General features: G+C 38.9%; 1 protein-coding gene across 23 annotated transcripts in view; it reads left to right on the top strand.

Annotated features, from left to right (window-relative positions):
- Nucleotides 1-14,914, top strand: part of rims1a (regulating synaptic membrane exocytosis 1a) — a 151,270-nt gene that overhangs the window by 44,424 nt on the left and 91,932 nt on the right. For all 23 annotated transcript variants that reach the window (XM_028469292.1, XM_028469313.1, XM_028469314.1 and 20 more), the window contains exon 3: nucleotides 14,245-14,455. In XM_028469292.1, coding sequence (XP_028325093.1) covers nucleotides 14,245-14,455 — 211 coding nt within the window. The remainder of the gene's footprint in view (nucleotides 1-14,244; nucleotides 14,456-14,914) is intronic.

The raw sequence follows: 14,914 nt of genomic DNA, 5'->3' as shown, positions 1-14,914 counted from the left end.
TAAGGAACCTTGGAGTAATTTTTGATGAAGGGATGTCCCTAGAACGTCACTCTAAGCAGCTCATCAGGAACTGTTTCTTCCACCTGAGAAACATCTCAAAGCTGAGACACATAGTCTCTGGTCCTGAGCTTGAGATGGTCATCCACGCGTTTGTTTCCTCACGGTTGGACTATTGTAACAGTCTGTTTACATGCCTTAGCAAAAAGGATCTGGCTCGTCTTCAAGTGGTCCAGAACTCTGCTGCACGCCTCCTGACCCGTACCTGTAGGAGAGCCCATATCACTCCTATTTTAAAAACCCTACATTGGCTCCCTGTCATCTACAGGATGAATTTTAAAATCCTTGTGCTGACTTTCAGGGCCCTTCATGGCCAGGCGCCTGAGTACATTGAGGGTCTGATCCAGCCCTATGTTTCAAACAGGAGCTTGAGGTCTTCTTCTCAAAACCTGCTGATGGTCCCCCGCACCCGCTTTAAAACACGAGGTGATCGCTCTTTTAAGGCGGTAGCTCCTCGTCTCTGGAATGCTCTTCCACACACTCTGCGGATGCTGGATGTTTTTAAAAGTCATCTAAAGACTCACTTTTTTATGGAGGCTTTCTTGACACACTCCTGTTTGTGAATGGACTCTTTTATACATTGTAGCATCATTGTAGTGGACTTTTATATGCATTGCGCCCTTTTTAAACTGTAAATTGTGAAGCACTTTGTGACCCTGGTCTGAAAAAAGCGCTATATAAATAAACTTTACTTACTTACTTACTTACACAGCAAAGTTAAAACGAGGGTAGGCGATTTTCTCCAGATACACTTTAAGTTTTTTGTTGAAATTGTCTTTATGTCCTGACAGAAATTTAGATCTTATGTGCTCTGAAATAGGAACAAAGAAAATCTGTAAAATGTAACAGCTGTAAACCTGTAATAACTTCGACTAATGGAAAAAAACCGAACCATTTCTTTTTAACCAATCACGTCTCTCTGTCTCCCTGCTTGTTCTTGACCCCTCGCATGCACGAGCTCACACTCTAAGCGCGTCTCCGCTGACAGAGTTAAAACAGAGTTTTTTGGGCCCTTTGGTGGGGGGGGGGGGGGGGGTTCTAGGGCTCATTGCGCGGGCGGCATCAAGGAAAGGCGATCTGGCGCGCTCTGGGGTGCCTGGTCGGTGTGCCTGGGGGCCGGCGGGGCAACTTGCAGTATCCCCTTGGTGCCCTCGGCGACTATGGGCAAGGTCTCTGTCCCTGGGGCGCTGCTCTTGGTGCTACTTCCGTTCCGGGTCCTTCTGGCCTGGGGTCTGATCCCTGCTGGCTCTGGGCCCACCGGCGAGTGCCCGCTGGCTGCCCGTTCGGCGCGGCTCTGGCCGTCTGCTGGGCGTGGGCCTTGGCTCCGCTGCTGGGGTCTCTGGGCCCTCCCCTCGGGGTTGGGTGCTTGGGTCTGGGTGGGTGGGGGGGGGCGGGATGCTGGTGAGGGGCCTTGGGGTTGGGTGTTGGGGTCGGTGGCGGGATGCGCTGGGTGCTCGGCTGCTTGGGGCTTCCTCGGATGTGTGTGTGGGGGCAGTGACTGCCTCTCAGCCTGGGATCTTGGGGCGTCTGGGGGGTTGCTCGGCCGTGGGGGGGTGGCCTGGGGCTCCTTGGCCCCCACTCTTTCTGCTGGCCTGGCTGCATCTGCGGGACCGGGGCAGTTCCTGGGTTTGCGGTAGCGGTTTTTTGCACATATACTGGTATACGATGCACTGGCACGCCTTGGGATGTGGGATAAAACTCATACTGGGCTTAACTTTAGACACGTTAATTCCAAATACCTGCTTTAGGTACTACCATTCACTCATTCCCCCTGTTCACAGCCACCACCATTATAGCTAAGCTTCACACTTGTCACCATACTGGCTGGATTACACAACATAATAAGCACAATATATTCTACAACTTCACATCTCACCCTCACTGTAAAACGATCTATTCTCCCCACCATTTCTATTTCCTACCTTGAGTCTCTCCTCCCTGCTCCCTTTCCCCTCCCCCTTCCTCTCCACTTAGGTGTAACACTGCTCTCCCTTTTTATATCTTCCCTCTAATAAAAGATTTCTTACCCTTCCTTATGGAGGGCTGGTGATGGTCACAATTAAGCAATAAAATAAATCAATTTATGTTATTGCATTAACAAAACATGCATTGCTGTCTCATAATGATTACACTTCTTGTAGTGTTGACCTTTGACAGCATGTGCAGACAAGAAAAAAAAAAAAAAAGAGTTTTTAGTCACGTTTTTTAACATATATAATGATAAAGTTTATTCTTTACTTACTGCTGAATGAGACATGAGACAACAAAGTTTCTACACAATACAAGTGATGAGCTGAGCTCTTCTTCTGCAGCAGCTGTGCGCGTGCATGTGAGTGAGACGTAGCACAGAGGGGAGGGGCAAGGGGGGTAAAGGCGCAGCCGTCAGGGAGGCGACATTCAAAATCATGCTAGCTTTTGAAAATCACCTACCCTACCTTTAAGCGGACACTGGTCGGCTCTGTATTTAGGAGTCAGTGATGATTTGCATAGTTTTTTGGGTTTTTTTCCCTTCATTTGAGCGAATGTCAGCAAAAAAATGGATGTACAATTACATTTGTCATACATATTGTCAATGCTAAACCCACCCACCCACCTACCCAGGCATCTCTTTCAAGGATGTGCAACTTACATCTGGTATACAATCGTTTTACAGATGAATATTTAAAAAAAAGAAAAAAAACACACGATAAATAAAAAACTAATGATTAAAAGAGTAATAATAGGCAATGAAATATATACTTTAAAATAATTAAATGACTACGATAAAAACAAATAAAAATACACAGATTTGCATAGTTTTTTGGCAGTTTAGACGGTGTTTCGGGTGCTTTAGGCGGTGTTTGAAGTGGCCAGGACGGGAGGGGAGGGCGGTGTAATCAGCGGTCCTCGGAAACAATTCCCCATAAGAAAACGTCCTTTGCCTGACGGTAACGGTGTTTCATCCCGATACTGTCCATTTCCGTGTTCAACAGTAGATTCCGTTTTTATTGGTCGATTCCGTGCGTCCGTCCATGGTTAATGTGGATTATATAGGGCCCTGAAGATCGAACACATTTGGTTTGTTTTTGGAAAGGAGGTGAAAACAATAACATAAACTAGATGGATGACTGTTTTCTTTTTAAATTCTATCCCTTAAAACGATCACTCAGCCATGCATGTCATATTACTCCCTGTATTGTTTTGTAAAATTTGTCCCATTCTTTCTTTTCTGCACATTCACACTGCGCTGCTCACCCACCATTGGGACTAACACAGGGTTCATCGTCATTCCTGAAGGCGTTCTAACACAATGCCAGGCACATCCAGGACTCAAACCACTGACTTCTTCTTTGGTATTTAAGAGCACTTCTAACACTTCCATTAAGTGAGCTGTTTTTACACCGTCATACTATAAAGGTGATAAAGAAATGTTTGCAAAAAGGTGTTAAAGTGTAGGAGGATGTTCCATGCATGCAAACATACAGTCTACACACACACACACACACAAAACCCTAAAAAACAAGAGTGACTCTTTAAGACAAAAGGTGTGTGTGCGTGTTTAAATTAAACACAGGAGTGAGAGAAGATTACTGTGAAGAGTGGAGGAGGCTGACAGGAATGTGAAACCTCACAATAGATCTGAGCTACAAGGAAGAAATGGTGGAAAATGAGTTGCAGGAAGTTGGGTTGCTGCTTCATTTCTAAATGGCCATGAGGTGACTTTTTCTGACAGGCACTCATTGTTATTTGATTCATATTCATTCCTTTTTTTAAATATCTCTGGTGAAACTGAAGGAGTGACTCATACTCAGCCACGTATTGTAGGGCCGAGTGCCAACAGGAATAAAATGAAAGCCAGCGTAAGATGCCAACCTTAGTGCCACGCTGCTTTGTAAAATCCCAGGACTGGAGCAGGTTGTGCCAATGTTTCGTACTCGTACTGTTAATGACGCAGAAGGACTGTCACATTCAGCTGTTTTATATGCTCTGTTTTTGGGAAGGCTTAAAGTTTTTGAGCTTATTTAACTTTAACTTTTGATTTTGTGGCAGAGACTCATGAGCAACTTTGGAAGCATGTGTAGTGTGGAGGTAAATTAGTATCTATTTTTCAATCAAAAATAACTTCACTTCAACAAAACAATATTTTTTAATCACTTAAAAAATAAAGGTTCCACAGACCGGGGACCCCCACTGTAGCTGAAAAAAGGGTTATATGCGGCCACTTATCGTTATTTTTGGCATTTTAGCGCTTGTAGTTGCTACGGAAGTAGCGGAGGATGTACTGTGGGCTTTGCACCATAGACGGATGTACATAGACTTTGCATCGACTGCTGCCGCCCACTAGAGCGGTGCTCTACGTATGTTATGTCTATGCTTGGCACTGCTTACAAGGAACCTAGGAAGAAGAAAATGCCTACGTCACATCTTTTTTTTAACCAGTGCCGGGAGAAAGAATTTGTGTATCATTCGTTCATTCGTTTTTCATTATGTCACAAAAACATGAAAAATGAAAAAAAAAAACACTCATTATTTGATATTTGTTTCCAAAACCAAAATGAAAAAACGGAAAATGCCTTGTTTTTCAAATTCAAGCTCTTTTGCTTCGGTACAGAAAAACGGAAAACGAACATCTTTATCCATTTTCTCCATTACCGATTTGCCAAAGTACGTGACCCGGAAGTGTACTGTCATCCGACGCTAACGGCTATGCTAACGGAAGTTTGTATTGACAGATTACTCACGAGTGGGGCCTTTGAATAGCATGAAGTTGATGATTCGGAGGAGGATATGGAGGAGTAAATGTATTAAGCATAGATTGTTTATGAAAAGTTCTGTAGTTGTTTACAGTGTTATTTTCATTGTTTTAAATATTTCATCATTATTTTTGTGATTGAAATTAGACAAAACTAAATTAAGTTAATGAGGATAAAACTTTGTTTAAAATCTTCAGATATTTGGTTCGACTCCTAAAAAATGAAATCAACAGTAAAACAAGTAAAAACTTCAGTACAGGTTTTTAAATTCACTGTCAAAGGAACGGCTGTGTGTGTTGTCTATGTGGGAGAACAAACAGGAAGCACACTATCATTACATACAGTATGTTTGTTCATGTTTTAGTTTTTTTGTTATGCCTAAAGAAATATGTCTTAATGACAGGTTCATGTTATGCACTTTAAGATTCCTTAAGTTCAATATTGTTTACTGACTTGTACTTCGGATGATCATTTTGATTAAAAGCTGTTTTGCATTCAGGGTATGCTATGTGTATAAGCCAAAAAATGTGTCTGGTCAATATGTATTTATAATTGGTAGAAAAAAATAACATAATTGTGAGTAAAGCATGTTTTAGGGCTAAAAAAAAATCTCAACTTTTTACCGCAACTTTTGGAAAAAGGGACTGATTATTGCGATAAAACCGTGTTCACTTGGACAGTTTTGCTAAAAAGTAACCAGTTAAACCAATGGCGAGAACATGCAAACTCCCGTTCTCCATGTGCTTATGTTTGTCATTTCATGCAAAGTTTTCCATAATTAATCTTGTTTGTTTGACTGAGAGTTTGATGAAACTCATTTGTGCATATTTGCATTTATGTATGACTCAGCTTTTTCTTACACTTTCAGTGTACGTATGTGTCGTCCAATTTAGTTGACATTCTTATGGCTATAACTCGAGTGTGTGTGTGTGTGTGTGTGTGTGTGTGTGTGTGTGTGTGTGTGAACTTCGTCTTACTGCAACTCCTAATTGGGAAACCCATATGTTAATGTTGTCTGTTTTAAATAGTTGCCTTGTTTAAAATATGCATATTTAAGCTGTGTCCACACATACACACTTATTCAAAGTGGGTTTATTTGTCTAAGAGGAAAGACACGCAGGGTTTGGATTGGAGGAAGGGAGTTTGTTTACAAATTTACTGTAACGTTGAGTCTCAGTGTACGTGAATATGGATGTTTCCTTCTTCCTAATGAGCTTGGTTCATGTCTCTCCATCACGCTGTTTCCCTCTGATCTTTTCTTTCTCTCTCTCTCTCCCTCCACACTGTTTCACTTTCATTACATTCTGACAGCTTCCCTCTTTCCCGACGCACATGTGTTTACTTGACTTGTTTTTCTTTTCCGTCACCTGTGATGGAGAATTTGATGACTTGTCTGGTTGAGTGATTTAAAGACAGGTGTAATATATGACTTTAACCTTGTTTCTGCTTTCTTTGATACACTGGCAGCATCTGCAAACAAACAGTTGTTGGTTGTCATAATAATAATAATAATGATAATAATAATAATAATGTACTATGTGTTGTATATGTAGATATAAAATAATGGCACATATTTTACAACAAACATTTTTTATGGTGAGCAGGGTTATCACCTGGCATTTTTCACAGCATGGGGGGGATCACGTGGCTTGCAAGCAAGTGTCGGTGTGGAACATTGTGAAATGTGTAACTCTCAGAGGGCCAAATTTAGTGAATTAAAGCTAAAGTTGTTTTTTTTTTTGGTTTTTGTTTTTTTTTTCATGTTTGTTCCAGCCTTACTTTAAAAAGATCCTCCACTGTTTTTACAAATGTGGCCTAAAGCCTTTAAAATGTCCTTATTTGAAGATCTATACCTAACAAAACACTTTATTTTGCACCATATTTGTTTTATTAACTTTTTTACCGTTTTCGAGTCTGTGTGCCGCCATGTTGAAATGACATCATTGATGACGTGAATCGCCCCTTTTAGTCCGTTAAGTTCTATAGGAGTGAAGCGTTCAGGGTCATTTAACAGCTTTTTCAGTCAAAATGACAACTTGTTCTGTTTTGGCTTGCTCTAAAATTCAGTAAAAGTTAAAAAAAAGTCGATGTAAACCTCTTTTGTTTACCAAAATTAGATAAACAAAATCTGTTCCCCAAAAAAAAATCTTTGACCGCTGGGGGCGACAGTTCCAACTCTGCATGAAGAACATTACGGGATGAAGAAGAGAAAAAGATTAAAAAAAAAACAAAAAAAAAAAAAAAACTATTCTGCATCCTCTTTTGGTTTGGCACATGTTGGCATCCATTGCTCCAAAACAGAAGAGCTCACCTGTTGTCCTTTAATGCTAAAGCTCTGATTGTTAATTGTAAAACTGTGTGGCAGGTGTTTGCCCATGTGATGAGTCAGTGTTCATAGTAGGGCATTTAGCTTTAGAATTTAGAATGACAGTGTGTTCTTTCTTAAAAAAAGTCATTTTGTTCATGAAAATTGTGTCAAATGCAGAGAATTGTGTGTAGTGTTTTGAAAATAAGTGTTTTAGAACTGCAAACTGTGTTTAGCAGAATTGGTTCAGGGCGTTGGTGCATTAGTTACATGTATAGTACTCATTGTGTCTCAAGTACCAGTAATTGTGTGTAAACAAATGGGAAAAGTGATTCTTAACCTTATTGGAGTTTACTGAACCCTGCATGCTTCATCAGTGCACTCACCGAACCCTTTGTAAATGGAAAAATGAAAAAGTTTTTCTTCAAAACAGGTGCATATGTTATTCGAGGACGCACCGATGTTTTTGCTTTGTTCAAAATTCTTTTTTAATTTCTTTTTCTTTTCTTTTTTTATTATAGTAAATTCATATTTTACTTAGAAATGTCACATTTTTATAATAATTTACCTTTTAATGAACTAGTTTATCATGTAAATTTGTATTGTCGAACAGATTTTTTGCTGTTCCGAACCCCTGTGGTCGATCAAACCCAGGTTAGATCCATGGATTTGGGTCTTTATGGACTTTACATTGAATGCACTGGAAACAGGATCTCATCCTTAGTAGTGCTACTGTCTTCTCTTATTGGAAAAAAAAAATCTGTATAAAAGAAGCAAATGATTATGATAAAGATTCCTGTTTCATTAAGATATGTTTAAAAAGGCCTGGAGAATATTAGGTTACTGTTATGTTGGATCAGTGGTTCTCAAGCTTTTCAATCCGTGACCCCCAAAATAAACCAGGGACCCCCATTGTGCCTAAAGGTGGTTGAACACAGACATGAACATTGCAGAACAGTCATGTGGAGACAGGGCCATCTAAGGGGCAATAAAGGGGAGAGATTTTTGGGGTCCATCCATAAAGTCAGCAAAATGATGGTCCATTGTTCTATGAATCTGTGATAACCACATTTATTTATTTATCTCAGAAATATCCACTATTATCCAGGAAGTTTAGTAGTATTTGCTCCATAGTGTATAGTAAGTTTAAAGATATAAATCCTCATTTTAATCAGAAATAAAATGGGCTAAAAGTGGAAGAAAAAGGAGGAAAAGTTGGTGAAATGAGATTTTAAAACCACAGAAATTTGTTAAAAGTGGCAAATTGGCTTAAAAGTGGCAGAAATGGTTGAAGGGGGGGTTGAACAATTAGTTTAAACTGGAAAATAAAGGGCATGACAAATCGTGAATGTGGTAAATTGGCAAAATTAAGCATTAGATATGGTGAAAAGAGGTTAAAATTGACAACAATGGGTCAACATATTCAACATTAGGTGGAAAAGTGGTGGAAAGTGTTTATAAGTGCTGAAAATTTTTTGAGAGTGGAAACAAATTTCAGAAAAAGCATTGGAATTTGATGGAGAAGCGGCAGCAATGGGAGTAATGTAGCAAAAATGCATTAAAAGGAACAAAATATGGCAAGAAAAAGTGATGAAAATAGGTAAAAATATGGCAGGTTTGGTGGAGTAGCAGAAAAAGGGTAAAAATAAGTAAAAATGGGCTCAAACTGTTCAAACATATTCTTAGTTTGTTGAAGGAATCTGGCAACCTGGAGAGGGTTATAAGTTTTGGAGGACATTAGACCTGGTTGTGTAGATCACGCCTGGTTCTGAACATTAGACCTGGTTGTGTAGATCAGACCTGGTTGTGTACATCAGACCTGGTTGTTTAGATCAGACCTGGTTGTGTAGATCAGACCTGGTTGTGTAGATCAGACCTGGTTGTGTACATCAGACCTGGTTGTTTAGATCAGACCTGGTTGTGATCAGACCTGGTTGTGTAGATCAGACCTGGTTGTGTAGATCAGACCTGGTTGTGTAGATCAGACCTGGTTGTGTAGATCAGACCTGGTTGTGATCAGACCTGGTTGTGTCGATCAGACCTGGTTGTGATCAGACCTGGTTGTGATCAGACCTGGTTGTGTAGATCAGACCTGGTTGTGTAGATCAGACCTGGTTGTGTAGATCAGACCTGGTTGTGTAGATCAGACCTGGTTGTGATCAGACCTGGTTGTGATCAGACCTGGTTGTGTCGATCAGACCTGGTTGTGTAGATCAGACCTGGTTGTGTAGATCAGACCTGGTTGTGTAGATCAGACCTGGTTGTGTAGATCAGACCTGGTTGTGTAGATCAGACCTGGTTGTGTAGATCAGACCTGGTTGTGTAGATCAGACCTGGTTGTGTGTGGTGAAAAGCACTGGGTGAGAGTCATGGATTGGGGAGAAAAACCTGCGGTGCTGGATCAGCAGGTGACCTCTCCCTGACCTTTGCCTGCTGTTCCCAGGAAGTGTGTGGATGTGTGAGTAGGTGTTCACTGGCAGATGATGTGTTTCTTGGCACGTCTGAAGGGTGAGTGTCGATCCTGTGCCTGAATGGTTCAAACGTTGGATGCTGCTCTGCCTATTCTTGGGCCTCTGCTGCTGGGAATTGTAGTTTTTTGGTGGTTGAGCTGATGGGGGAGGAGGTGGCGCTCAGTGCGTGAGTATTATGGAACTAATACAACTCGTGAGTATTCCTCTGTGTGTTTGGGGATTGGCAAACACTAGGATGGACTTCCTTCTTCTAATTTATTTCCCTTTCCCCAATAATGATGCTTTTTTATTTCTGTTAAACTTGTTCACCTCACATCTAACTCTACTTTGTGTTAATTTTCCTGCTACATTTTTACACTTTTTGTTTTTATCAGATTTTTTTCAATTTATTTTTGCTCCTTTCTATCTGTCAAAAATGAAGTTTCACATATTTCCTGCTGTTTATCCTCTTTCTTAGATCATTTCCCAACAATTGTTATGTTTTGTTATTGTTTTTTCTCATTCTCGGTTATTTCCCCTTTTTATTGATGGAGATTTTATACAAAATTGCTCCAAAATTAATTTAAAATAAACACAAAGACAAAGATTTACATTCATCATATGTACATTTTATTTGTTGTTTTTTTTCTTTGGTTTAGTATGGCTGATGGCTTTATGATTCCTTTATCACTATTTCATCATTTGAAAGGTCTTTTTTATTGGTTTAACTTCTGTCTTTCATACATTCATGTTTTTGCATTTAATTCAAGATTGAATGTTGTGGGTCAAAATCAGCTTTGCATCATGGGAAGATCGGGCAGCGTTGCCAAATGGATGCTTTTCTGCAGATTTGAACTCCTTTTTTAAGCTAAAAGTAAAATTTGGTAGGTAAATTGTTGCTTTGGTTATTTATTCTAATGCCAAAGCAGATGGTCACATGTCTGTGAAAATCATGAGTTGTGCCTTGTCTAACCATCTAAAGCAGGCAAAACACTGGTTTAACAAATATATTGGATACTGGAAATTCCGTTCTTGCCTCATGAAAGCTAAAATTAGCAACAGGGCCTTAATGAATTAAATCCAGATAAGATAAGAATCCTTTAATGTCATAATGCAGAACAATTAAATTATGAATGCAACAACTCACTTTGGCAGCAAAGGAAACACATTCAAAAAGGCACATGAAGGACAAGACATTAAACAAATAAAATACAAGAAAAACAAAAGAGTGCTGATATCTACAGAGTTAAAGATACAGAAAACAAATACATGATTAGTGTTCCAGGTGAAGATTAGGGTGAAAATGAAATATGTGCAAGTTCTGGAGGAGGGGAATTGGATTGTGAGGTGTGTATGTGCATGTGTGTGTCTTTGTGTGACTGAATGATGAAGTTCAGTCATTTATGGACTTTCCTGTGTATTTGTGTATTTCATCCAAACTTGTTTTGATTCACTTCTGATATCAATCTGTCCCTGAATCCCTGACAAAGTGACATTTGTAATGTTTTCTTAAATTAAAAGTTGTAGATATTGTAGCTTTCCATTGAGGCATTTGTTTATAGCCGAACTTTATTGTAACTCCGTGTGACGGCGTATCACTGGGAAAGCCATAAGCCAGGGGTCGGTAACCTGTAGCATCATAAGAGCAGCTTAAAGGTAGGGTCGGTGATTTTCAAAAGCTAGCATGATTTTGAATGTAGCTTCCCCGACGGCTCCGCCTTTACCCCCCTTGCCCCTCCCCTCTGTGCTCCATCTCACTCACATGCATGCACACAGCTGCTGCAGAAGAGGAGCTCAGCTCATCACTTGTATTGTGTAGAAATGTCATTGTTTCATCTCTCATTCAGCAGTATGTAAACAATAAACTTTACTATATTATATGTTAAAAAACTTGACCAAAAACTCTGTTTTAACTCTGTCAGCACTTTCAGTGTGAGCTCGTGCATGCGAGGGGTGAAGAACAAGCAGGGAGACGTGATTGGTTAAAAAAAAAGATTTTTTTTTCTCCATTGGTTGAAGTTATTACAGGTTTACAGCTGCTACAGATGATGGATTTTCTTCATTCCTTTTTCAGAGCACGTGAGACCTTAATTTCTGTCAGGACATAAAGACAATTTCAACCAAAAACTTAAAAAGTGTATCTGGAGAAAATCACCTACCCTAGCTTTAAGCACCGCCCACCAAAAAAAAAAAAACACAAATAACATACACACATTAAATGCATGCATATATGCTCTCTCACTGTGAGTGTCTTTATGTCACAGCAAAAGGCTTATTCATTTATTTTTGTGTATTGTTTAAAGGTAACGTATTATTGATATGTCCTTGACTGTTAACTGCTCTCCTAAGGGTGTTAAGGGAGGGTGGGAAGGAGGGATGGAGGGAAGAAGAGGGGATCGGAAAAAACAAAAGGAAGTTCTCTTTTTTTCCTCTCTTTTCTTCTGCATTGCAGAAGTTTTATATATGTTATTTCATTTATGTATTATGTATTATATTATGTATTAATTATTTTTATTCCATTATTTGTTTAAATTAAAACTATATTTAGAAGGGTACTAGTTTTTATGGTACACTTTCCTGAAAAGGTTTTGTGGTAACAGCTAGCAGATTTAGATTTATACAACTTTATGGAGTAGTGAGGAAGTGAGAGAGTTCGAATGGTCGGGAAAAAAATAAAGTTGGATGCTATGCTCAACTGAGCCATTAAAGTGTTTAAGAAGACATGCAGAAGTTGTCCCTGTGCTATTTACTAACCCACAGCCTCAAACCCTGTAACCTGAAGATTACAACTCCTAAAACATTATTTAAATATTATTTAAACCTTCAACATTTATTTTTGAATAATTACTAATTAATACATAATTAGGGGTGTGTGTAAGATCAGGGATATTTCCCTCACACTTACTTCTAACATAGAGGACATTTAAAGTCAATGCTAAGTAGGGATGGGTACTGAATTCTCTACTTTTATAGGATCAAGTCCTGAGGGCTGCATGATTATGGCTAAATAGATACTGTAATCACGTTTATTTTTTTATCAATTTTGTAATCACGATTATAATCACAGTTATTTATCATAGTAGGGAAAATCTGTGGGGGGTTTTGCGCTACTTTTAAACAATGTGTGTACAGTTTACAGTGCAAAATTAAGCTTTAACATTAAATTAAAAATTATTATAATTATAAAAATTCTAATAAACAAAAATAAGTTTAAAAAAATTAACCCAAGAGTTTAAAATGTACCAACTAACTGAGTAAATGCACTATTACAGAGCCTGTATTTTAAATGGAAATATTGCCGACAACAAGGCTAATTTAATCTTGGCAGCCGTGATCACGATTAAAATTCTATTATTTGTGCAGCCCTAGCCCTGACCTCATTTCGTCGGTATTACCGAGTACCAATTCCTAATAAATCAAACAGTGCAATGTTTCAGCTCATAATTGTATCATTATGTTCAAATACGATGCAGATTGTGCTTGTTGCAATATTTGTGACACGAAGCGACTTGAGTACTTCAAATATGATGAAGCATGTGTTTAAACACATACAGCAGGGATACAGTCTGTGTGTGGAGCAGGCTCCGCTCTGGCCTGAGATATAATTCTTCAAAAAGAACTGGACAAGAAGTGAAAATAAACAGCAAATGTTGTTCACAGCAAATAATTTGGCTTCACAATGATACATTCATCAAATCCTTCAACTATCTACTACAGAATCCTCTATGCCTCTGTCATTTTGCCTATAGAATTCAATATCAAATTAGATTAAATGGTCCAAAAAGTCTAAATTATTAACAATTAATTTTTTTTTTTTTCTTATAATCCAATTCCTAAACACAAACAAATGACTCTCTTATAATAAAAAAGTACATAATTAAATAGTAGTGGAAGGGCTGGGATAAACAATTATTTTTTAAACTATTAATCTAGTGATTATTTTTTTTGCATGGTTTCATTTAATCATATCTAATGATTCGTTTTTCCAGTTCGATTCAACTTGCGTATTTTGCATATTTTGCGTATTTTTTGAGTTGACGTCATCGATTACGTCAACGCGTTGTCCCGGCCCGTCATTCTGAACTGTGAAAAAATGAGTTGTATGTATAACTTCAACATTCTCCGGAACTTAAGGAGAGGGAAGGATTTCTTGCTTTCTGTGATAACAGTGTCACGTTGTCCCAATGATTTATAAGAACTCTTTTGTGTGTCTGAGAAAACCCATTGCATTGCCTTGATCTGGCTTAACATTCAATAATAATGAGCCTCTATCTTGCATTCTGCCATTTGCATCCACTTTTTTAAAAAACAAATAACAAATGGGCCCCGGCGACCCTGAAATAGGACAAAGCAGGTCGGTCTGAAAATGAATGGATGAATAAAAAATGGGACCCTAACACCTCCTTCACTTTCGTAATCTCAGGATTCCAGGAGAGAGTTGATATTGTTTCACCAGTCATTGCTGAACTTGTCTTTCTACAAAGTAATCCACTGAATGTTGAGGCTATTGGCCACATTTTTGCTCATTCTATCCCAGAATTCAGAGAAAATCCCTGACAAAGATCCAACGGTCTTGCCTACTCACCCATAAAGTGTAGAATTGATCATTTCTTACTTTAATATGACATTGATTTCTCATTCTGAGAGTTTCAAATGTCCTTAAACTCATGTTCATGCATGTTTGTTGCTGTTTTTTCAGAGGGATCCAGCAACAATTGTCCAGCTACAGAGAGACAGTGATCCGGCAGGCTACAGCGGCAGCAGGCTCCACCGTACACCGGGATGACGCGCCCACCTGTGGCATTTGCCATAAGACCAAGTTCGCAGATGGGTGTGGAAACCTCTGCTCGTACTGCCAGACCAAGTTCTGTGCTCGCTGTGGGGGACGGGTTTCCCTACGATCTAACACGGTGAGGGAGCACTACCATCCATTTAACAGCTTCATACACACTTTTATTGCTGAGTCCTGGAGCGCATAGTGACACTGCGTTTAGCACAAAACTGAAGCATACTATATCTTTGAGTTAACGTCAATCTACTAACAATTAGTAATATTCAGAGGTGTAAAGAATACTGATGTATCCTACTCAAGTAAAAAGTACTGTTACTTGATTGAAATTGTACTCAAGTACAAGTACAAATAAATCATTATAATATACTAAAGTTCAACTAAAAAGTAACTAAATTAAATACATAGTACTCAAAGTAAAAGTTACTAGTTACCTTTAACCCCATGTTTATCTTTGGTAATAAATATTGCCACGGTTCCTTTACATACAGTAAACATCTCATGTAATAAACTTAAAAAGGAAGAGATGAAATCTACCACAAAGGCATATGTATAAAATAAAAGGTTTGTCAAAATGTAC

This window comes from Gouania willdenowi, chromosome 15 (assembly GCF_900634775.1).
Source record: "Gouania willdenowi chromosome 15, fGouWil2.1, whole genome shotgun sequence".
NCBI classification, from domain to species: domain Eukaryota; kingdom Metazoa; phylum Chordata; class Actinopteri; order Blenniiformes; family Gobiesocidae; genus Gouania; species Gouania willdenowi.
This window is presented reverse-complemented; position numbering and strand designations above follow the sequence as displayed.